General features: G+C 55.9%; 1 protein-coding gene across 7 annotated transcripts in view; it reads left to right on the forward strand.

Annotated features, from left to right (window-relative positions):
* Positions 1–22,883, forward strand: part of PTPRU (protein tyrosine phosphatase receptor type U) — a 72,229-nt gene continuing 49,346 nt past the window's right edge. For 3 of the 7 annotated variants that reach the window (XM_079138703.1, XM_079138707.1, XM_079138708.1), the window contains exons 1-7: positions 222–419; positions 14,118–14,249; positions 17,203–17,474; positions 17,949–18,030; positions 18,141–18,256; positions 18,556–18,730; positions 19,329–19,622. In XM_079138703.1, coding sequence (XP_078994829.1) covers positions 347–419; positions 14,118–14,249; positions 17,203–17,474; positions 17,949–18,030; positions 18,141–18,256; positions 18,556–18,730; positions 19,329–19,622 — 1,144 coding nt within the window. In that variant the 5' untranslated portion in view covers positions 222–346. Of the gene's footprint in view, positions 29–221; positions 420–12,679; positions 13,285–14,117; positions 14,250–17,202; positions 17,475–17,948; positions 18,031–18,140; positions 18,257–18,555; positions 18,731–19,328; positions 19,623–22,883 lie in introns of those variants that run through there. The other 4 variants (XM_079138706.1, XM_079138702.1, XM_079138705.1 and 1 more) reach the window with 4 other exon arrangements.

Here is a 22,883-nt window from a genome sequence, read left to right on the forward strand (position 1 = left end):
CGTGCTCGCTTGAGAATGTCGGTGCTTGGTAAGTGCAGAACAAGTGGGCATCCAGTCTAGGCCACCCGATCTCCGGTCGGGGTGCCCGAGTGGGGGAAGGGTGTGCCGGGGCTGGCCGGTTAGCAGCGCGCGCCTCCGCCAGCAGGGGGCGCGCCGAGACCGCGGAACGCGGGGCCGGGCCTGACGTCAGCGCCCCGTTCGCTCCGGCTCCCGCTCTGGACTCCGCGCCAGTCCCGCTCTGCGCCGCGCTGCTCCGCTCCGGCTCCGGCTCGCCTCGGGCTCGGCTCGGGCTCAGGCGGCGGCGCCCCCCGCGCCGGGCCCCGGGGCAGGCGGCGGCGCAGCAGCCATGGCCCGCGCTCAGGCGCTCTTCCTGGCGCTTACCTTCCAGCTCTGCGCGCCCGAGACCGAGACTCCGGCAGGTAAGCGCGCGGCGATCGGACCAAGCTTGCCCCGTGAGCCCGGGGCCCGTGGCGCAGCTCGGAAGAAAGTGTGAGTGTTGGGTGCCCGCGCCTTACGAGCGTGCTCCCTGTGTGTGCCTGAGTGTAAGATGCAGGGTCGTGTGTTCGGGGTGTTGTGTGACTGCGAATGTTGTGTGTCCGTAGTTCTGCGTGCAAGAAAAGGTGCTGTGTGTGTTGTTTGTCTACGAGCGTGTTGGGGTGGATGTACATCGAAGCATTGGTTGTGCGCTGAGTGTTTTCTGTGTCTGCCGGTGTGTAGCGTTGGTGCGGCCAAGTAGGTTGTGTGTCTGTGTGTGCATCTGAGTTAAATTGTGTGGCCGGAGTTGAATCTGCTAATGTGTGGCATTTGTTTGCATTCTGTATGCTCTGGCCGGGAGTGCTGTTGGTTGTGTGTCTGAGAATGGGTTGTGTGTTTGTGTTTTGCTTGTGTTGCGAGTGCTATGGATCCCGCCCGAGTGTGGACTGGGGAACGCATGTGTGATGTGTATGCTGGTGAGATCCGTGTACGTGTGGAGGCGTGGGAACGGGTCCGGAACGTGTGTGCCGGTGCGCCGTGTGCGCGGTGTGTACGTGTGGGAGTGTCTGGGGTGTGTGGTGCGCACCGCCGGGGGCTGTGGGTCCGAGTGAATGCCAAGTGTGCGGGGAATGCGTGTGTGGGAGCGTGTCTGGAGCGGATGTGAGTGTGCGAGTGTGTCGGTGCGCGCTGGCAGCGTGTCCAGGAATGCTGGGCCGCGGGCGAGTGTGCCCCGGGCTCGAGGGGCAGGGGGTGCCGTGTGTGCGTGCGCGCGTGGCGCGACGGGCCGGAACAAGTTGTCGCGGCGGCGGCCCTCGGCGGCGCGGGTCGGTGGGCCGGAGGCCCGGGGCGCGGGCGGGAGGAGGAGGCTGGGGCCCGCGGCCGCCGACTCCGACATGTCGGGCTGTTTGTTGTTTCGCAAGTTCGGCGCGGCGCTGGCGGGCTGCTGATCCGAGGCGGCGCCGGGGCCGCGGGGCGCCGGGCCGGGCGGGGCCGGCTGCGGGGGGCGCAGGCGGCGGTGGCGGGGCGGGGCTGCGGCGTCGGGGCGCGGGCAGGGCCTGGCCGGCTGCGGCGGGACGGCGCCCCCTCCCGGGGCGCTCAGGGGTCCGCCGCGGTCTCCCGGGACGCCCCCTCGGTGGGCTCCGCAACTTTGTGCAGCCTCGGGTCCGGCCGGGCCTGAGTGTGCGTCCGTGTGTGAGTGTGAACGTGTGTCTCTGCGCTCTTTCTTTCGCGGTCACACGTTGTCTGGGTGGCTTTCGGAGTCTGTTGCCTTCCTGGGGGGAGGGAGGCGGCGTGGCCGCGGGTCTGAACGTGTGTATCCAGAGCTTGGGTCTGTGTCCGAGTGCGCGTCGGAGTGTCTTTTGTGGACCGTGCGTCGGGCTGTGTTTGTGCGTGCGTGTGCCTGGGTGTGCGTGCCCCTCAGCCCACCTCGCGCCGGGATCGCAGGCCGTCGTCCTTCTCCCGAGGCCTTCCGCGCTCGTGTCCCCGCCACTGGGCGCGGAGTAACTGGGAGACGCCCGCGGGATTCGGCCGAGACCCACGCAGGGGGCCGACTCGGGTCCTCGGAGAGATTCCTTCTGTCAGCTTGCCTGGGACGTTCATGTCCCCCACCTCCTGCTTGGGCTTTCCTGCCGGAGCTCCTCGGGTCACTGCGGTCACTGGCACTGAGCTTGGGCCTTGCCCTGCAGCTTTGGGGTCATTGCTAGCTCGGCAAGGTTTAGCTTTGACTTCCTGATAACCAAAAGGATGGCCCAGTGACTTGCCTCTGGTCCTTCCCCAACCCCTCCCCCATGCCCTGCGGTGATTTGCCCCTCCCCCACCCCAGATCAAACCCGAGGGGTACTTTATACTCTCCCACTCCCGCCACCATCACCTTGATTCTAAGAACACATCCACATGGGTCCCCACTCCTGGCACAGGGGATTGTCAGGATGGGGGTTTGGGAATGAGACCTAGAGCAAGTTACTTCCATTCTTGATGCCTCCGTTTGTAAGCTGCCTTATGGATGCTGCACGGTACTTGGCATATTGTAAAGTAAGGCTGTGTCTGGGAGGGCCAGGTAACATAATATGGGTTGGAAGGTTGTTACCAAGCCCGGCGACTGTGATTTGAAGCCAGAGGGACCTGTGTTCAAATTCTGCCTCTGTACCCCAGGGTTTCTGTTCCTGTGAGCTTGCGCAAGTTCCTTCACTTCTCAAGTGCCCTGCTCCTGCCTGCCTCCTAGGTTTTCTGTGTCATTTCCCAGTGAATTACTGCAAACCTGGCAGTAATTTATTCCATTGTGCTCCAGCTCATTTGTCCTTTCGGTGGCTGGAACTGTGGATAGCAGGAATGAGGGCGAGGCTGCCCAGTGGTTTCAGGTTGGGCAATAAAGGCTTGTCTGAGCAGCCCACCCGTCTCCCTAGGGCTGCAGAAGAGAGCTCCACAGGAAGCCATGAGAGTGGCCAGGGCTGGGACTGTGAGCTCCTGGCAGCCTCCTGCCCAGCTCAGGTGGCAGGGAACATCCAGCCTGGGCACCTGTTTGCTGGAGGCATGCTCCCATCCCTCCACACTTTCGTGACCTGAGTTGGGCTGGCCTTTCCGTGCCGGGCTGGGTCTGCCAGTGTTGCAGGGGTGCCTTGTGTTCCCTCCTTCTTCCACTCCCTCCTCCGAGCCACACTCTCTGTGTCCTCTCCTTATGCCCTCTTGGGTCTCTTCATCTGTTTACTTTTCTCTATCCTTATCCATCTTTCACCTGCAGGAAGGCTCCAACCTTTTCCCTTCACGGTGCCTGGGTTCTTCCTAAAATGCACGTTATAAACCCTGGTCAAAAGCCTTTTGAAGACTCGCCTTCCCTTTGGGGTTAGGTCCTTCCTTGGCCCTGTTGCTTGCTCTGGCTCCTGGCCCGCCTGTTCAGCCCCATCTTGTTTTGGGATTCTGTGTCTCGGCCAGCCTGACTCCCTCACCAACAGCCTGCTGAGTGCTTCGCTGCCCACCGGCTCCTCTCCAGGCCTTTCTCCCCAGACTCTGACTCCACCTCTTTGCAAGTCATCCCTGCAACTTGTTCCTCTCAGCTCAGATGTCACTTCTTCCCTTGAAGCCTTCCTAGGGTTATTCTCTGTCCAAGCCCTGGGGAGGTGGGAGTTGGTTGGATTTTTCCCTAGCATTGTAATTATTGTAATTACAGCTTATTAGTTCTGTCTCCCTTAACTCGACTGTGAGCTCCATGAGGACAGGGACTGGGCCCTTGGGAATCCTCAGTGCCAGGCAGGAGGCCAGGACCACCTAGTCTAAACAAATGTACGTGACCTGAAAGAATGAATGAAATCAAGTGGGTCAGGATCAAAGCTGGAGATGCCAGATGGGGGCGCACTGACTCCACTGAAGGTAGAGATTAAAGAAATAGGTTTTCCCTCCAAGAATCTGGAAAATTCTGCCGGGGGCTGGTGTTATGTCATGAAAAGACCGGTGTCACCGGGGAACTGAGTTGAGGAGGTTAAGACCCAGTCAGAAACTAAAGGGAGCGGGTCTCTTGCCTGCCCCTCCCCCAGGCTTCTTGCTGTGCCCCCCTCCCCTCCCCCAACCTCCAGCAGCTGGCAGGGCCAGTCCAGTCCCCAGACTCAGCCCTTTGTAAGGAGGCCTGGGCGGTTGTTGAGGCTTCGAGTCCTAACGGTCCATCTGAGCGTCTGGGGAGTGGGGAGGGGGAGGGGAGGGAGGACCCCACATTGGCAGACCCAACTGCAGTTCTCAGTCACAGATCTTGGATGGGTGGATGAGGTTACCTCCCCCGTCCTGGTGGGGTTGGGGGAGGCTGACTGAGGTGTGCGTGGGTGTGGCCCTGGCATCTGGGCAGCCAGAGTGGGGTGTGTGTGTTTGAGGGGTGGGTGATTGAGGCTGGGACACAGGACATACATGTGACTGGTCAGGGTGGCTTGCCCTCTGGTCGCCTGGCCTGGTGGGGTCTGCGTTTGAGTGGGTAGTGGTGACAGCTGCTCCGATCCCCAGGAGCCTGCTGGGAGGGTGTGGAGACCCAGCCTCCGTTCCTGGAGTTGGTGCAGCGCGGTCTGGGTGTGGGCGCGGGCTCCCCGGGTGTGCACGGTGGCTCTGTCCCTGCAGCTGGGTGCATCTGGGCTCTATTTCTCTGTGGCTCCCGTGTTCACAGCTGGCTTGTCCAGGGGACTTTCTACGGTGCCGGGAGCGTCTCCCTGCACTCTGCAGTACAGTGGGCGCTCGTTCACATGTCGCTATTACATTTAAGTTAGTTAAAATTAATTAGAATCAGAATTTCATCCCTCAGTCGCACGAGCCAGATTTCAAGTCCTCAGGAGTCACTTGTTGCTAGCGACTGTGGTTGTACTAATTAGTGCAGGTAGAGGACATGGCCACCGTCTTAGGAGGTTCTGGGCATAGCGCTGGGCTGGAGGGGGAGGCCTGCAGCAGCTTGGTGAGGCCTGGGCTCCTCAGCCAGAGGAGTGAGTCTGGAAGGACCGTCTCTCAGGGGCTCTTGGAGAGTCGAGGCGACTCCACATTCCGTCTTCTGGCCTCATTATTTCTCACCTGGACCATTGCAGTGGACTTGCCTTGGTCTCCTTTCTGCCAACAGCCTCTACAATGCCTCCACCACCCTGTCACCAGAATTCCCTTTCTAAGGCAGATATATAGGGTCCTGCCTCTCCCTTGCCCCAAGCTGATGGCTCCCCCGCCCCTGGGGGCAAACCAACCCTAAGGTGGCAGACAGGGCCCTGTATGAACAGCCTCTCCTCCTCAACCCCTCTCCTTCCCGACTGCCTTTTGATCCAGATAGATCCTTATCGACCTCCCACAGCGCCACCTTTGCCCCCTGCTGTGACTGGTGCTGAGAACACCCCTCCCCCACTTGGGTCCAGCTCCATCTTCACTGGCGCAGTGAAGCCCTCCCAGTCCTCTCCTGGGGCTGTATGGGCCCACATGACCATGCGCTGCCCTTGCTCTCTCTCCTTTCCCCACTAGGCCAGGAGCCCGGAGTGCTGGGCTGGCTCTCTGTTATCCCTGGTCTCCAGGGCCTTGAACCTGGCGGGTGCCTGCCAGGTGTTTGCATGGTGTGCCCCCTGCAGCATAGAGAAGGCTTGGAGGGGGTGAGGGCAGACAAGGGCAGGCTGCTCTGCTTTCTCACGTGACTCTGGGTGGGGGCCGCCATTGCCTGCCGAATGCTGGGGGCAGGACCCCGAGGTGGCCAACTGAGCAGATCCTGCTGCCAATGACTGAGGAGGTCTTGGGCAGATCGCCAAGCTGCAGACCGCAGGGACTAGGGGTGGATGCGAAAGGACGAGGAGAGAGGTGGTTTAGGGGGTCGCTCTCCTGAGCAGTGGGAAGCAACAGCCAGGAGAAAGACTGGGACGAGGCGTTGTGGGATTCTGATCACACCGGGGGACCGCCGGGAGTGGGGGATGGCTGGTGGTGGGGGTGTGTGTGGGCAGTGGGACGCTGGCAAGGAGGGCGCAGGTGGTGTTGGAACAGCTGAGCACTGGGGGAGAGTTGGGAGGGACGGACGGGGATGAGGGACAGCTGTGGGTTAAGAGGTGACAACTGGGCGATAGCAGGAGCCTGTCTGGACAGAATAGGGGTCTTCACTGATAGTGGCAAGTGTGTTGCTCAGAATGCAGCCTCTGTGTGTGTTTGTGTGTGTGTGTATGTGTGTGTGTGTATCTTTGTGTTTGTGCCTAGAGTGTGGTGGTTGTGAGCATGTGCTCAGGGCCACACCATCTGGTTCTGCTTCTAATACTGGTTCCACCACTCCTAGCTGTGTGACTCTTGGGCTAGTACTAACTTCTCTGAGCCTTACGGTGTCCCCATTTGGGAAATAGGGATGGTAATAGAACTCCTTGCAGGACTTTCATGAAGAGAGAGAGATCTATATTTTTTTCTGGTACTGGGGATGGAACCTAAGGGTGCTTACCCACTGAGCCACATCTCCAGTTTTTTTTATTTTTTATTTTGAGACAGGGTCTCGCTAAGTTGCTGAGGCTGTCCTTGAACTTGGGATCCTCCTGCCTCAGCCTCCTGAGTGCTGGGATCACAGGTGTGTGCCACCTTGCCCAACTGTGAGGATGTTTTGTATTTCTGTGTTTTTAGTCTAGAACAGGTCTTGGCACGTAAGACGCACCATGAAGTGTCAGCTATTATGTGTGTGTGCGTGTGCAGGCCTCCTGTGTGCCCACAAGTTTCTTCATGGACTTCTGGTGAGGTCTGGTGGCAGGAGCGAGGGTGGGGAGGGAGGGGGAGGAGGTACTGGCCAGCTTGGCCGGGTCTGGCCCTCCTCTCACACCGTCCCTGTTGTTGACCCCACTTCCTGTGCGGGGTCTAACCCGAGAGGTCTCCCTCTCTGTGTCCCCTGTCCGGCCCCACATTGCCCTGCCCTGGGCTGGGAGCCAGGGCATGAGCTTTAATTGTCCAAAAGATTTTCAGCAGAATCTAAATTCATTGTTTGTCTGCCAGCACATGGGGGCCCTGCTCAGATGTAAATACCTGGACAATGTGCTCAGTTCTGGATGGCCTGTGGATGACAGTGGCTTCATCCTGTGCCCTTGGAGAGTCGCTGGGGTGGGAGATGTTGGAGGGTGGGGGTCAAGGTGGGAGAGGGCAGATGAGGCTTGGTCCCCCGCCCAGGGTCAAGCTGGGAGAGCCACAAGCACGGGGTTTTCACGGGCCCAGGTTCCCTTCCCTGCCAGGGCTCCCCAGGGAGCCATCTGCAGCTGTCCCCACAGCACTTTCGCAGCGTGTCACGTTGTTGCCTTACACTACAAAAGTGAGCAGCATCCTGGATCTGGCTTGTGCGGTGTGTGCATCTGGGCTTGCTGGACCCGGCATCTTGGCACCGCACAGCACCTCCAAGCCGCGTTGGCTGCAGTGGGATCCTGCGTTGCTCTGGAGGGAGGCTCCCTGGAGTTGTCCCCCTTGGCGGTGTCCCCTTGTTACACGCCTCTCCTGCAGTGGTCTCTTCGCAGCGTCTTCTGTACTGTAGTGCTCTGCTGTGTGGTGTTCAGCCAGGAGGGCAGCTTCCCTCCGTTTCTGGACAGAGCCCCTCACGCTGCCCCATATCCGAGACCAGCACGTGGCTTCCTACGGGCACAGTGCATGCCTGCCCCATGGAGCATTTCCACCCTGCCCTGAGGGTCTTGCTGGGCAGTCAGCATTATGCGGGGCAGCTGGACTCTCCTAGGTGTGGGGCACAGGCCTTGGATTGTGTATGCACTTCCGGCAGCTGGCCTGCTACCCAGCCCCGCATCTTAGCAGCATGTGGCACCTCTGCCCTGCACTGCATCTCTGCAGTAGGCGTGTGCACCGGGCCCGGCGCGCCGCCCTTCCTGTTCCTGGGCCTGGCCCATTGGCGTTCCTTTGGTGCAGTTTATGAACGCAGGGCACCTTTGCTTCGTGGAGCACTCCTGTCCCACTGCTTCGGTACCCGCACCGCACTGTGCCTTCTGGCCCAGCCCATACCCTCCCACAACTGCCATCAGGCTGCCACCATGGTATCTTGGCTTTTGGCTGTTTGTGTCACCATAAAGGCTGGTGTCCTTTCCCAGGTGGGCAACCTCTGCACAGCGTCCTCACTGCAGTGCATATCTGCCCTCAGTGCACAGGGTCAGGGTCAGGGTCAGGGGGCAATACCTCCGCTGTAGCTTGGGACTGCTTTGTTGGGCTCTGGGGCTGGCCTGGCTTCTTGTGGGCAGCACTGCCGCTCCGTGCCCAGCATTGCTCTGTGCGCTGCAGGGATTCCTGCCGAGGGCCTCTGCCGGGCACTGTGCTGGTGGTAGGTTCGTGTGCATTCCATCCAGACCCAGAGCCCTTGAACCGCAGCTGCCGTTCCACATGGCGTCTTCACTGCCTTTCATTTTTGTGCCACTTTTGCCCCTCCCTGGAGTGTGTGCCTCCTCTGCTCCTCTGCTCTGTGTGGAGCTGCTGTTCAGGCCTGCTGCTACACCCAGCAGTTTGCTCTGCATCCTTCCCTTCCTGTCTCTGATCTGTTCTGCATGCCGGTGCCAGACACGTGCTTTCGGGGGGAACACCTGCTCTGTGCGGCCTGTGCTGGTATCTGGAGAGGGAGAGAGCCAGTGAGGCTCCGTCTGACCATCCCGCCTTCTCTGTACCCATCACATAGCCCTGAGCACCTGCTCAGTGCCTTGCAGGGGTGTGCGTAGCACCCCCAGGCTGCACCAAGGTTCCCGCCAGTTCCGCCCTGCCAGACATCTGTGCTGGGGGCTGTGCACTCTGTACCCTGCTCACGTGTGTCCTATAACCCCATTCTGCACGTATGTGGTATGACGCTGCTGCAAAGCACGCTCAGCACACCACTCTGTGGTCTCACATTCCCCTCTTCACGGCATCTCTGTGAGGTACGGAATTTCCCACCGAACGGGTTCATACAAGCCCCTTGCCCCCTACCGTGTACTGTGTCTTTATGTGACTGGGCATTTGTTCTGCCCGGGATCTGTGAACTCTCTGCCCACTGTACTTCCACACAGCAAAGCCCTCCACTCAGCTCTTCACCTCTGTTTGGCATCCAGCCCTGGCCTGCGCCTTCCTCTTACGCTGTCAATATGGCTGCCCTACTGCTAACTCTGGGGCGTGCGCTGCGTGTCAGTCAAGGAGATGGAGCGTGGGTCTGGGGCGGGTTCCCCTGCTGCAGCTGGCTTCCTTCCTTGATGGAGAGGGCCAGCTGTTGGCGTTGTTGGGCTCTGTGTTGGCTCCTCTGGGTGGTGCCGGGTCAGCTTTGTCTGCCTGTGGCCTGGCTCTGGTGCTCTCCCTGCTAGCAGTCATGCTGGACTTCAGGTGGTTAGGGCATCTGGCTGCCATCTCTGTCTGTAATTTGTTGTTCTTCAGTTTCAGGGCTCTGGTGGGCAACTTTGGTAGCAGCAAGGTGGGCTTCAGGTCCCTGGTCTAGAATCACGGTCCTCGGACTGGGTGCAGCTGGTCAAGGTTAGACTAGCTGGGATCCCAGGGTCAATACGTTTGGCCACGGTTAGCCATCTACATATACAGCGCTTGGAGATGGGAGGCCAAGGCCTGAGAGGCAGTTCTTGAGTCCGGGAAGGGAGGAGGTGGGGCTTAGGCAGGCCTGCTGTGCTCTGCAGTTGGGCTGGAGTGACCTGGGTTGGCTGGGTTGGGTGAGAGCGTCCAGGGCTCCCTGGAAGAGGGATGGTAAAGTGGGCAGTGCTGTTGCTGGGGTTCTGTCTGGGTTCCCCAGGCCAGGGTTAGGGCTGAGCCTGTGGCTGGGTGAGAGCCTAGCCTCTGAATTCGCCGTCTGTTGGGAGAAGTTCTATTTTTCCTGGGGACACCCCTGGGAATGGGATGTTCCATTGACAAACCCAAGGAAATGAAAGTCCCATTGCAAACAGGCTCCATGTACTCAGGGTGTTCAGAGGACGCGGGGGTCGCTGCGGGTGCTGCTGGTGCTGCAGGCCCACAGCGCCATTCCCTGTCTGGAGGGAGACCTTCCAGTCTGGTGCACAATGCTTGTGGCACTCACGTGCACACTCACATGCACACACGTGAACCACGTGCATAATCCCCCGAGCACACCGTGTATGCTCACCCCCCCTTAGACACGTGCTTGCTGCTGAACGTGCTGCTGTACCTCGGCTCATAGGCATAATCCATCCGCGCAGCCTCGCACCTCCTGCTGAGGAGACCCTTGCTTTTGGACACCCAGGCCCTGCCGGGCACACAGGCACACTTCTCCCCCAGAGGACCTCTCCTGGTCCTCCGGTCATTCTTGTGCACAAGCATATCCACAGGTGCAGTCAGAATGACCGGGTCCACCTTCTCATTGCATAGGTGAAGAAGCTGGGATTCAGAAGGTGCAAGTCATGTGCCCCAGGTCGCAAAGGGATTCGGGGGCATAGTAGGAATGGTATCTGGGTCTCCTGCCTCTGAGTTGATTACTCTGTTCACACACCTGTGTGGAAGTGTGAACGTGGAGGTATGGAGACCTCCCATGCTCCTCCAGGGGTTGCTCTGCCCCTGACATCCCTGGGTCCAGAACTGAGCCGGATGTGGATAAGCCATCCCCTTGCCTTCCCAAATTGTGGCTGACGGTTGCTCAGGCAACCGCCCGCCAGATTGGGGAGATTAGCTGAGGAATGTGGCTGGGCCAGTTTGCACTGAGCTGGGGGAGCCGGGGGGTCCTGAGTTGCTACAGCCGACCCTCTCAGGGATGCCTCTGCAGAGATGGGGTGCCCCAGGAGAGGCCTTGGTCTTCCCCTGTTCCTAGCCTAACTTATACTGTGTCCCCAAGGCTCAGACCAAGCTGGGGAAAGGGAGTGTGCGTGTGAACGTTCCAGTGTGCGACTGCGTGGGCATGTGTGTGTTTGTGCGCTGGGGCTGTGCATCCCTGTGAATGTGATTGGCGTGTGTGCTGATTGCATCCAGAGGCCCCTCTTCCTGCCACTTCCTGACATCTGACACTGGACTCCTGGATGGCTTGGTCCTAAGCTCCCTCCTCATCCTGTGGTGCTCTGGAGAAGCCACCTGCCCTACTTGTGGCATATAGGATGTATCACTCCAGGCCCTTCCCTGCTCAAACACCTACTATGGCTCCCTAAGTCAAAATGAGGTCAAACTGTCACCTTGGCATTTGAGGCCCTCCTTGGTCTGGCTCAGTACTCCTCCAGTCTCCTTTCCCATGACTTCAGCTAGCCTGGGCTCCTCTCTGTGGTGGACAGACTGTTTTCTCACTGCTTCCTTTGCTTCTGCTGGCCCTTGTCCCCAGTGTCTTCCCACCCCTCCCCAGGCTGGGCTCCGTGGCCACCTCCTGCAGGAAGCCTCCCCACCCCCCCACTCCCCTGCCATAGCCTTGACCCTTCTCTGCTTTGTCTCATTCCTCCCTCCCTCAGACTGGGAGAACCCCAAAAGCAGGTGGAGTCTCATCCTCTGCCTGTAATAGTGCCACCTGGTAACCATATTGTACTGTCGGGGCGATACTGAATTAACGCACGTGGCCATCAGCATATCAGGGCCTTATTTTGTTTGTGCCTGGTCTCCTTGAATAAAGAGCTGGTTTAAATCTGCTTTTCCACACACCGTAGCTGTGTGGTCTTGGGTAGCTTGTTGCTGGCGGCCATGGTGGTGATTGGTGCCCCCTCGTGGTGGTGTTGGTGGGCGTCCAAGTCAGGGGGACTCCTGGCCACCATTCTGGCTCTGAACCCAGAGTCGGCTTTGTTTCCCCAGACTAGCAGCCTCCTGCAGGAGTGGGTTCTCTGGCAAGAGCTCTGGCCAAGAAGTCTGCTGTGGGGCTCCTGAGCAGCCCAGGCTGGAGGTGATGGGGCTTCCCATCCCTGGTGGTCTGGGGCTCTTCTTGGGGAACCTGGCCTCAGAGATGCTGCTTGCTAAAGGCAGGAGCTGGAACTGTGCCTGGCCCAGAGACCTAGGGCTGCAGACGGCCAACGTTCAGGGAGAAAGGGTCATTTCTGGCTAAGGGGTCACTTTGCATGGGGTCAGTCAGCCTGAGAGGTCACCCTGACTGTGGTCAGTTGCACGGGTCACTAGGGAGAGGTCAGGGGTCTCTCTGAAGTCAACTTGTCTGGAGTTAGTCTGGTGGTCATTTTGGCTGAAGTCACATAGACTGGGGGTCCTCTGGATGGGCTTGGGGTGCCTGATCAAACATTTGTGGAGAGCCACTCTGACTAGGGTTGGTGTATCTGGGGGTCACCAACTTGGGGCAGATGGTCTGGGGATCACATGACTGGAATATGACCCTGGCTGGGTCAGACAGTCTGGGGTTGCTCTGAGTGGAGACCCAGTCTGTGCCTCAGTCTGAGAAGGTCCTTCAGTCTGGGAGTCCTGGCAGGTCATGTTGTCTGACTCAGCGTGGACAAGAGGAAGCCAAGGAACAGCCCCTCCCAGGCCTGCCTCAGGGTCCTGGTGAGATGTCCAGTGGCAGCTGCCTGGTCACTCCTGAAGGAACAGGAAGGGCTTGAGCCGTGGCCAGGGCTCTCCATCCTGGTTTTGCTTTCTGGCAATCCCTCTGCCTCCCGATTGACAGGACTCCCATGGGAGGCCCAGGTCAGGCAGAAGCCAGCGGTTCCCGATGCAGGGAGCCCTCCCGACCGTCCCCTGGCTGTTCTGCACCGTGGGTCTTTTTAGAGGGAGAGCCGAGGCCCTCCCAGCGTCGATGGGGTTAAAGCCTCCCGCAGATCATGGGGCCTGGTGCTGACCAGGGCTTTTCAGACAAAGGGGCAAAGAGCCCAGCCAGGGTCCAGCCAGGATCCAGCCCTGGCACTTACTTCATCCCATCGGCTTGGTGCCAGCCTCACGCCCACATCGCGTCATTTCACACTCAGATGAGGTACAGTAGGAAACTGAGACCCCAACAGTGGTGAGCCCCCTTGTTCCTGGCCCTTCCGGTGTGTTTTCACCTGTCGCTTCACATGACCTGCTCAACCACATGGAGCAGCCACAGCTACAGACGAAGCACGGAGTCTCCCAAAAGTGAAGTCCCTTGCTGTCTGCCCAGCACGTGCCACTCACTCCCCAGTGACTGGCTGCCACCCCCAGCCCCGTCTGGTTGAACTGGGGAGCAGCTCAGGTTTGCCCCGGCTCATATTTCTGGTGGGAAGCATCTTTTCTGGCACCTGGCGGACATGGATTCAAATCCTGCCTCTGTCCCTCATGTAGATACAAGTGCCACATAGTCAGAGCTGCTATTTATTCCCTGAGCGCTTCGGTGTACTAAGCGGATCCCCATGAGGAATTCTCAGCGACTCCCCCTGTGGATGGGGAAACTGAGGCTCAGAAAGAGAAGCAACTTGCCCAGGGTCACCACAGTTGGCCAATGGCAGAGTCAAGAGTCAATCCCAAGTATGTCTGATGCCACAGCCCACCACTGATCTACCCTGTTGTGCTGTGGACAAATGATTTCACCCCTGGGAGCCGCAGTCTTCTCATCTGTCAGATGGGGAAGTCCCAGTGGCTGGCAGGCATCCAGGGCCCAGCAAGTGGAGACTTAAGTCAGTTGACCTTGGGCGATGACTAAATAAATTCCCTTGAGGTCTCTTAGTAGGAATAATCGTGGTACTGACTAAGTTGAGGCCTGAGTGACACTCTGCTTGGTGCTTAGTATCATGCAGGGTTTGTCAAAAAAGGGTGAAATGATTGGTGGCGACAGTTGTCATTGTTAAAGAGATACTGTTGGGTTGCTCAGGACTTCACGGTCCTGCCTAGCCCGTGGCCCGCTGTGCCTGGCACAGTGAAGATGGAGGGATGCTGAGGAGGAGTCAGGGGATCTTGGATCAAACCCCATCTCTGCCACCAGCTAGCTGTGTGACCCTGAGAAATTCTCTCAGTTTTTTGGGGCCTCAGTTTCTTCATCAGTAAAATGGGGATACTTCTAATCCTGGTCTGATCACGTGGGTTCTTGTGAGGTTCCAATGACATGACAATAATGATAATTGGTCCTTGTTAAGGAGGGTCTTTGGTGGGTGGTTGAGCAGTGGGGAGGTCCAGGGAGGTCCTTGGGGGAAGGTCAGTGGGTGGGGTCTTGCTGTTGGGAAGGGACTGTGAGGGGAGGGCCTGGGGTTGGGGAAGGAGCAGTGAAGAGGGAGGGGACAGTGGGGGAACCTGGCGAGTGACCCAGGAGCCCTCCTGGCCAGCAGCCCTGCCCTAGCCTGGGCTAAGGAGCTCTGTCCTCACAGCTGGCTGCACCTTTGAGGAAGCGAGTGACCCAGCAGTGCCCTGCGAGTACAGCCAGGCCCAGTATGACGACTTCCAGTGGGAGCAAGTGCGGATCCACCCTGGCACGCGGGCCCCTGCGGACTTGCCCCACGGTGAGCCTACCCTCCTTCACCCTTCCCCTTTGGTCTCCTTCCAGGGACAGTTCTGCCCACCTGCTGTGTGACCTTGGGCATATTACTAACCTCTCTGGCCTCATCTGTTTCAGCAGATGAGGGACATGTGTGATACTGAGTGTGGAGCTCTCTGGACACTGCCTGCTTGTGCTTGTCAGGTGGTTTCATTTGTGAGTGGGTGCAGGTCTAGGTAATCAAAGCCCTTATTGCTGTAAGTTAAAACCCACTTCTTGTTACTCCCCTTGCGACTTAGCTCGGGGTCCACCCTGCTCCCACCAGGTCTTTGTCACTTCTCCCCGAGGGCCTCCGAGTCCTGGTCTCTGAGGACGTGAAGATGCTGACAGAGCAGTGACATTGTGGTGGATATCCCCCTGCCTCTTCTTCCTGGAAGTCCCAGACCTTCCAGACTCCTGCTTTGCTCTGGCTACTTCAGGATGCGGCACTCTGGGTCTCCTGAGCACTGGACAGGGAGTCAGAGACTATTTACATGGATTCTGATACTGGCCACCTGCTCAGATGGTGGACCCTGAATACTCATTCTAGAGTCATGAAGACGTGGGGTCAGATCCTAGCTCCAGCGGGGTGCCCTGGCACACGCCTGGAATCCCAGGGGCTCGGGAGCCTGAGGCAGGAGGATCACGAGTTCAAAGCCAGCCTCAGCAAAAGTGAGGTGCTAAGTAACTCAGTGAGACCCTGTCTCTAGAATACAAAATAGGGCTGAGGTGTGGCTCAGTGGTTCAGCATCCCTGGATTCTCTCCCCAGTACCAAAAAAAAAAAAAAAAAATCCTAGCTCCATCATTTTACTAGCTCTGTGACTCTGGGCAAGTCACTTAACTTCTCTGAGTCCCCATTGTCCTAACTGTAAAGTGGGGAGAGCAGCAACCCATTTCAAGGGCTATGAGGTAATGCCTACGAAGTGCAGAGTGCAGAGGTAGTGTGTGGGAGCTCGGTTGTTTCGGTGCTATTTTTGAGGGTATTTGGGAGGGCTGGTCACTGTAATTGTCCTCACTGGGAGCAGAATCAACTGAGAATTAAGAGAAAGACAAGAGAGATGGACATTAATCACCTTTATTTATTACTGAAAAGGCCTGGGTCATGGGCCACAGATAATGTGAGCAAATGGACTTTCTGAGTGCACCCCAGAATTGGACAGCCTTTGCCCTATCCCAGTAGTGGCACAGGGTCCTTCCTGCTTAGTCCACTGCATGGCTGAGATGGCATCTGCTGTCCAGGGTTGGGAGGAGGGCAGTAGAAGTTCTCATGGTGGGACCAGGATTTGAAACCAGTCAGAGGGAGGCCCCTAATGGCCTGGCAGCCACATCTTTGTCCCTTGCTGCTCACCCTGCCTCCCACTTTTGTGCATTTGCTCTGCTGTCCCCAGCGTGGGGCATGCGTCTGCCTCTGCAGGGCTCTTAGCTCCTCAACCTCTGAGTCAGAGGATTTCGCGGTCTCATTGGTCTGAGAACCATCTGGGAAGGTACCTGCCATGGCGAGGACCCTGTGCCGGCCTCTCCAGATCCCCAGGCCCACCCCAGCCTGATGCGTGGTTGGCATTCAGGTGCATGGGGGCTGATTTGAATCCAGCTCTTCCCGTCCTGTGGCCTCTGCCCCCTCCCCTCCCTCTGTCCCGCTCTCCCTCCCTCAAGTGGAGACACACCTTGAGAAAGGGGAGATGGAGGCTTAGTACTTGGTGCGGCCTTTTGCCAGCTCTGGAGATGGTGGTGAGCAAGGTGTTCAGGCGCTACCCTCCTGGGTTCACGGTGCAGGGAAGGCTGGGGTGGAGGAGAAGGAAGGAGAGAGATCCATACTCCCAGGAGAAGCAGAAGGAAGAGTGACAGGAACAAAGGGAATAAATGAAAGAGCGGGGGAGGGATGCAGAGGAAGCAGGAGAGGCAAGAGCAGCATCCGATTAGAAGGCAGGGCTGCTCAGAAGGCAGAGAGAGAGGGCGCAGTGGGGCCAGGATGTGGCCGTCCCCAGGCAGGGATGGGGACCAGGAGTTTTGTTTAATATCCTGCCAGGACTGATCTGGGAGCTGCCTCCACAGGGCTCCTGGCTTGCAGAGATGAATGAGAGCTCCTCCAGCAGAGTCCCTGGGGAACCTCCTGGAGCGGGAATCTGTGCTTGTGTTGGCCTGTGGCCAAGCCTGGGAGGCGGCGGCTCTGGGCTGCTGTCTGCCTCCCCTTGGCATCTTCTGGGCCCTCTCCCCTCAGAAGGAACGCCATATCTCCAGTTGGGCCCCCAGGACTACCCCTCTAGCACACAGTCTAGATCTTCAGGGAAGGGGCAGGGCTACCTTTTTCCAGGTTGGAAATCAAGAGAGTATGTGTCCCAAAATCTAGATTCGGGTGGGGGTTGGAAGCATGGTTAATCTTTTCATTCAATCTCTGTCCCACATATTAATTCAGCTCGGGTTCAGAGCCTGTGCAGGGACATAGCAGGGCTCACAGGCTGGTGGGAAGAGACACATTTTATGAATGATCCAGGGCCAGGAGGGGAACGTGCTGTGGAATGTGGAGGCAGGGCTTTGGAAGCTGTGGCCTCAGAAGATCTGCCATGTGCCAGGCTCTTGACTTGCTGGATGGATGATCCAGTCCCTGCCTCCAAGGATGGCACGGAGCATGGGCAAGCTGTGTCTCGGGCAGGGCATGGATTTGGACTGTGACCGGCAGATGGTGAGGAGCTGCTGTACTAGGTTTTGACAAGGCCATATTTGTGTGCTTTCTGCTGCTCCAACCCTCTCCTTTGGAAACATGCTGCAAACAGAAGGGACCTACCCTGTTAGTCAGAGCTGGGACCAGAACGCAGCACCCTGGACTCCCAGTGTGTCCCAATGCCTGGAGTCCTTGGTTTCTGCCTCTTTGCAGTACCACCTGATCCTGGCCCTCCCCTAAGGGTTCCTTGGTTCCTACTTTTTCCTTCTCTCTCTCCAGGCGCCTACTTGATGGTCAATGCTTCCCAGCATGCCCCCGGCCAGCGGGCCCATGTCATCTTCCAGAGCCTAAGTGAAAATGACACCCACTGCGTGCAGTTCAGCTACTTCCTGTACAGCCGGGATGGGCACAGTCCTGGCACCCTGGGCGTCTATGTGCGTGTTAACGGGGGCCCCCTGGGCAGCGCTGTCTGGAATATGACTGGATCCCATGGCCGCCAGTGGCACCAGGCTGAGCTGGCTGTCAGCACCTTCTGGCCCAATGAATATCAGGTGGGCTGGGTTGAGACTGGTCAGCCTGTGCCTGGGGCTGAGGGCAGAGGGATGCCGCCTTGATATCAGAACAGGGGGAATTAGTCTGTTCAGCATCAGGGGTCAGTCTGTGGTCAGGGTGGGGTTGGTTTGGGGTGAGTCTAGTTTCAGCATCAGAAGTCATTGTTAATCGGAGTAGCCTGTGGCAGGGGTCAAGGGTGAGTTGGAACAGTGCCAGCCTAGAAACCCTGTTTAGCTGGGGAGACTTTCCCTGCTTTAAGGTAATTAAAGGATTAAGAGAGAACCTCTGGCCTTGACCTTGTTCTCTCTGTGGCGACACCACACTCCTGAACCAGCTGGCATGGTAGGGAGGGTCAGAGTGAGCTGGGCTAACCTCTGCTGGTTGAGGAGGGTGGGGCTGGGGCCCAGCTGAAGGGGTTCCGAAGGCAGGGATGGAGGGATGTCCGTATGACAAGGGCCCTCCTCCTCCTCCAGGTGCTGTTTGAGGCCCTCATCTCCCCAGACCGCAGGGGCTACATGGGCCTAGATGACATCCTGCTTCTCAGCTATCCCTGTGGTGAGTCCCAGGACACTGGGGGGGGGGGGGGGGTGCAGGGGTGAGGGGTGTGATAGCGTGGCTCTGGGCCATGGGCATAGGCCCAGCTTACCTTGGCTCTGTTCCCACAGCAAAAGCCCCGCACTTCTCCCGCCTGGGCGATGTGGAGATCAATGCTGGCCAGAATGCATCTTTCCAGTGCATGGCGGCAGGTCGGGCTGCCGAGGCGGAGCGCTTCCTTCTCCAGGTAAGGGAGGTCTCAGACCTTGGCCAAGTGTGTGGTGGGGTGCGAGTAGCTTATTCTAGTCCCAGGTTTCTATTCTGGGCCCCACCCCCCAGAACTTCACGCTCCAGCACCCATGCCCATTGTCTCCCCCCGACAGGGTCCCCTTTGTCCTCTTGGGTGCCCCGTCACTCCAGGGAAGAGTGAGCCTACTGTGTAGCAGGGATGGGGTAGATGACCCCCTACCCTCACCGAGGTCTGAGCGAGGTCCAGATCCTTCTCTCCCCGGCTCCTTTGACCCCGCCACTACTTTTCCCCTGCAGCGGCAGAGTGGGGCGCTGGTGCCCGCGGCCGGTGTGCGGCACATCAGCCACCGGCGCTTTCTGGCCACTTTCCCGCTGGCCACGGTCAGCCGCGCAGAGCAGGACCTGTACCGCTGCGTGTCCCAGGCCCCACGTGGTGCGGGTGTCTCTAACTTTGCGGAGCTCATCGTCAAGGGTCAGTGAGGGCTACCCAGGAGGCCTGGGGGTCGACTGGAGGAGGGGCGTGGCTCTGGTGGGTGGAGTCGGACAGGGTGTGGCCTCAGAAGGGGTAGGGCCAGCGCCTGGGCGGGATATGAGCTGAGCCTGTAGGCTTGCTGAAGGGACAGAGGGGTCAGGGTCTGGGTGTCTGAGGTCTGATCAGGCCGGCAGGGCCCGTCCTGGGGCATGGCCTGGTCGAGAGGCTGGGTCTGAGCGGCAGGCAGGGCAGCAGGGTCCCGGTCCAGGAGAGGGCTGGTGAGGAGGTGTCTGGCAGTGCCTCCTGTTGACCAGCGCTGGAGCGCCATCAGCCATAGGAGTCAGGACTTGGGGATTCAGAGGGGAGTGAGGGGATGCATGTGGGCTGAGGGGTGAGGGTGGGGTCAGCCTTTGGAACCAGGGCCCCTTAGGGCTTGGAGATTTACTGGGGGTCAGAGAAATGGTCTGGACCAAGACTTGGTAGCAGCATGAGGGGTCTGAGAGGGCAGGTGGCGCCTTGGGGATGTGGGTGTGGTGGAATGCAAACTTGGGAACCTGGGTCTGACAACAGCATTGGTTGGCTCCCCACCCCTTTGCAGAGCCCCCCACTCCTATCGCGCCCCCGCAGCTGCTGCGTGCGGGCCCCACCTATCTTATCATCCAGCTCAACACCAACTCCATCATTGGCGATGGGCCGATTGTGCGCAAGGAGATTGAGTACCGCATGGCGCGTGGCCCTTGGGCCGAGGTGCATGCAGTCAGCCTGCAGACTTACAAGCTATGGCACCTGGACCCCGACACGGAGTACGAGATCAGTGTGCTGCTCACGCGCCCGGGAGACGGTGGCACCGGTCGCCCTGGGCCCCCGCTGCTCAGCCGGACCAAGTGTGCAGGTGGGTGCAGCTGCCATCTCCTACCCCAGTCCCTCTTCTGGACATGGGGCAGGGCAGTGCCAGGGCAGAAGGGCACATTCCCAGAGGTAGTATGGCCTGGACCTGTGTTCTAAAACTTAGTAAGATGTCATGATTTTTTTTTAACTTTTTTTGTTTTTGTTTTTTTGTTTTGATACCAGGGATTAATCCCAGGGGCACTTAACCGCTGAGCCACATCCCCAGCCCTTTTTTATATTTTAGTGGACACAGGGTCTCACCGAGTTGCTCAGGGCCTTGTGTTGCTGAGGCTGGATTTGAACTCATGATCCTCCTACCTCAGCCTCAAGAATCGCTGGAATTATAGGCATTGCAGCCACTGTACCCAGTTTCTTAACTCTTATTTTGGTTAAGATGATAGCTTTTACTTTACTCGGTGTCAACCTCTTAAACATGTGTATATACACACACATGCCTGATTTAAAACTTACCACAACACCATGTTGTCATATCCATTTTACAGATGAGGTGACTGAGGTACAGAGATGTAAAGTGACTCAAGAACACAGCTAGTAAGAGGCGAGATGGGATTGGAACTCTTGACTGGCTGGCTTCAGAATCCATTTTCTTAGTTTTACTTTATATCATCTAGAAAAAATAATGACTAATAAAGGTGTGTGATGAATTCTAGCTGGATTCTCTTGGCTGGGCATGAGCCTGAAGTCTTCTCTTCCTTGTTAAAAAGAGTGAAGTAGTAACTTTGGATCCATGGTATGTCTGTGCCAGAGGAGACTCTTTAATTAGAAGAGAAATTGAGAGCAGTGTTTTTATGATTTCAGTATGTTGTATTTATGGAATTTTCATTGAGATAAGTGTAGAGTCACATGTGATTATAAAAATAAATACAGGGAGAATCCCTGTACACTGTTACCCTGTTTCCTGTAATGGTAACATTTTGCAAACCCATAGTATAATATTATAATCAAGGTATTGATATTGATACAATGCACAGATCCTCTTCAGACTTGCCAAGTTTCTCTTGTATTTGTATAAATGTGTGTGGATTTAGTTCTGTACAGTTTTTCACATGGAGGTTTGGCTATTCATCACTGAAGTCAAAGTGCTGAACAATTCAGTCACCTGGAGGACCTTTTGTGTTGATCTTTTATAACCACATTCACCTCTTTCCCTTCACCCTCCAGCCCTTGGTAATAACTCATCACGTTTTATTTGCCATTCACCTGTTGATGAACGCTTGGATTATTTATACATTTTGGTTATTATGAACAGTATTTATATGAATATTCATGTACACATTTTTATGTAGACATATATTTTCATTTTTTTGGATATATAGCATATGTGTCATGTGGTCACTCTGTGTTTAACCTTTGAGGAGATGCTGGACTGTTTTTCAAAGCAGCTGTGCCATTTTATATCCCCGCCCCAGCAGTGGATGGGGTTCTGGCTTCTCTACATCCTTGTTAACACCTTATCTGTCTTCAGATTATATCATCCTACTAGGGATGAAATGGTATCTTGTTGTGATTTTGATATGCATTTCCCTGATGACAAATGATACAGACTATTTTTTTATATATTTATTGATCATTTATATATCTTCTTTGTAGAAATGTCTATTCAGATTCTTTACCCATTTTAAGGTGAGTTGTCTTTTTATTATTGTGTTATAAGAGTTCTTTATATTCTGGATACTAGGTTCTCATTGGATATATTTTCACGTGCTTTCTCCCATATGTGACTTTTCTTTTCCTTTCTTGATGATATCCTTTGAAGCACAAAGGGTTTCCATTTTGATGAAGCCCAACTCATCTAATTTTTCTTTGTTGTTTGTGCTTTTGATAACATACCTAAGAAACCATTGCCTAATTGAAATCATGAGGATTCACTTCTACCTTTCTTTCCGAGATTTTTATAGTTTTAACTCTTTACATGTAGGTTCTTGATCCATTTTGAGTTAATTTTTATATATGGCGTGAGGTAGGGATCCACCTTCCTTTTTTGGTTTGTGGATATCCAGTTATCTCATTACTGTTTATTGAGAAGACGGTTCTTTCTCTACTGAACTATCTTGGTACTGTCATTGCCCCCCCCCCTTTTAACTCAGTATAATTCCCTGGAGATTCATCCAGCTTGTGCATATCAATATTTCATTCTTTTTTGTTGCTGAGTAGTGTTACATGTCATGAACATACCAGTTTGTTTAACCATTCACCTGTTGAAGGACATCTGGACTGGTTCCAGTTTTGGGCTGTTTGCAAATAAAGGCCGTGAATATCCATGTACAGGTTTTTGCACGAACAGTTTTCATTTTTCTGGGATAAATGACCAAGAGTACAATTGATGAGTCATGTGGTTATTACAGGTTTAGTTTTATCAGACACTGCCAGAGGGGCTGTATTGTATTATATTCTCACCAAAATGTGTGAGTGATCTGGTTATCTGTGTCCTTGTCAGCATTGGGTGTTGTCATTCTTTTTTATTTTAGATATTCCGAGAGGTGTGTAGTGAGTTTCCATTGTGGTCTTCATTTGTATTTCTTTAATGCCTAGTGATGCTGATCATCTATTCACATGGGATTTGCCATCTGTGTGTCTTCTTCAGTGAATTGTCAATTCAAGCCTTTGCTGATTTTCTAATAGGATTCTGCTTCTCCTTCCCATCTTCCTCCTCCTCCTCTCTTCCCCCCTCCTTCCCTTCTCCTTCCTTTTTCTTCTTCCTGTTGAGTTTTTTAAAAAAATATTTTGTATTTTTTTTTTTTTTTTTTAGTTGTAGGTGGACACAGTACGTTTATTTTATTTTTATGTGGTGCTGAGGATCAAACCCAGGGCCTCACACATGCTAGGCAAGCCCTCTACCACAGAGCCACAACCCCAGCCCATCCTGTTGAGTTTTGAGAGTTCTTTATGTATTCTAGATACCAGTCCCTTTAATGGATGTACAGTTTGCATATATTTTCTCTCGGTGTGTATCTTAGTCTTTTCATCTTTTCTATAGAAAAGATCTTTCATAGACAGAACATTTTTAATTTTGAGAACTCCCCCTTTTTTTCCTTTTTCTTTTTCCCAGTACCAAGGATTAAACCTAGGGACACTTAACCACTGAGCCACATTCCCAGCCGTTTTTATTTTTTATTTTGAGACAGGGTCTCACTAAGTTGCTTAGGGACTTGCTGAGTTGACGAGGCTGACCTCGAACTTGTGATCCTTCTGCCTCAGCTCCTGAGCCACTGAGATTACTGGCGTGTCCCACCCTGCCTGGCTA

This window comes from Sciurus vulgaris (assembly GCF_902686455.1).
Source record: "Sciurus vulgaris genome assembly, chromosome: 1".
In the NCBI taxonomy this organism is placed as follows: Eukaryota; Metazoa; Chordata; class Mammalia; order Rodentia; family Sciuridae; genus Sciurus; species Sciurus vulgaris.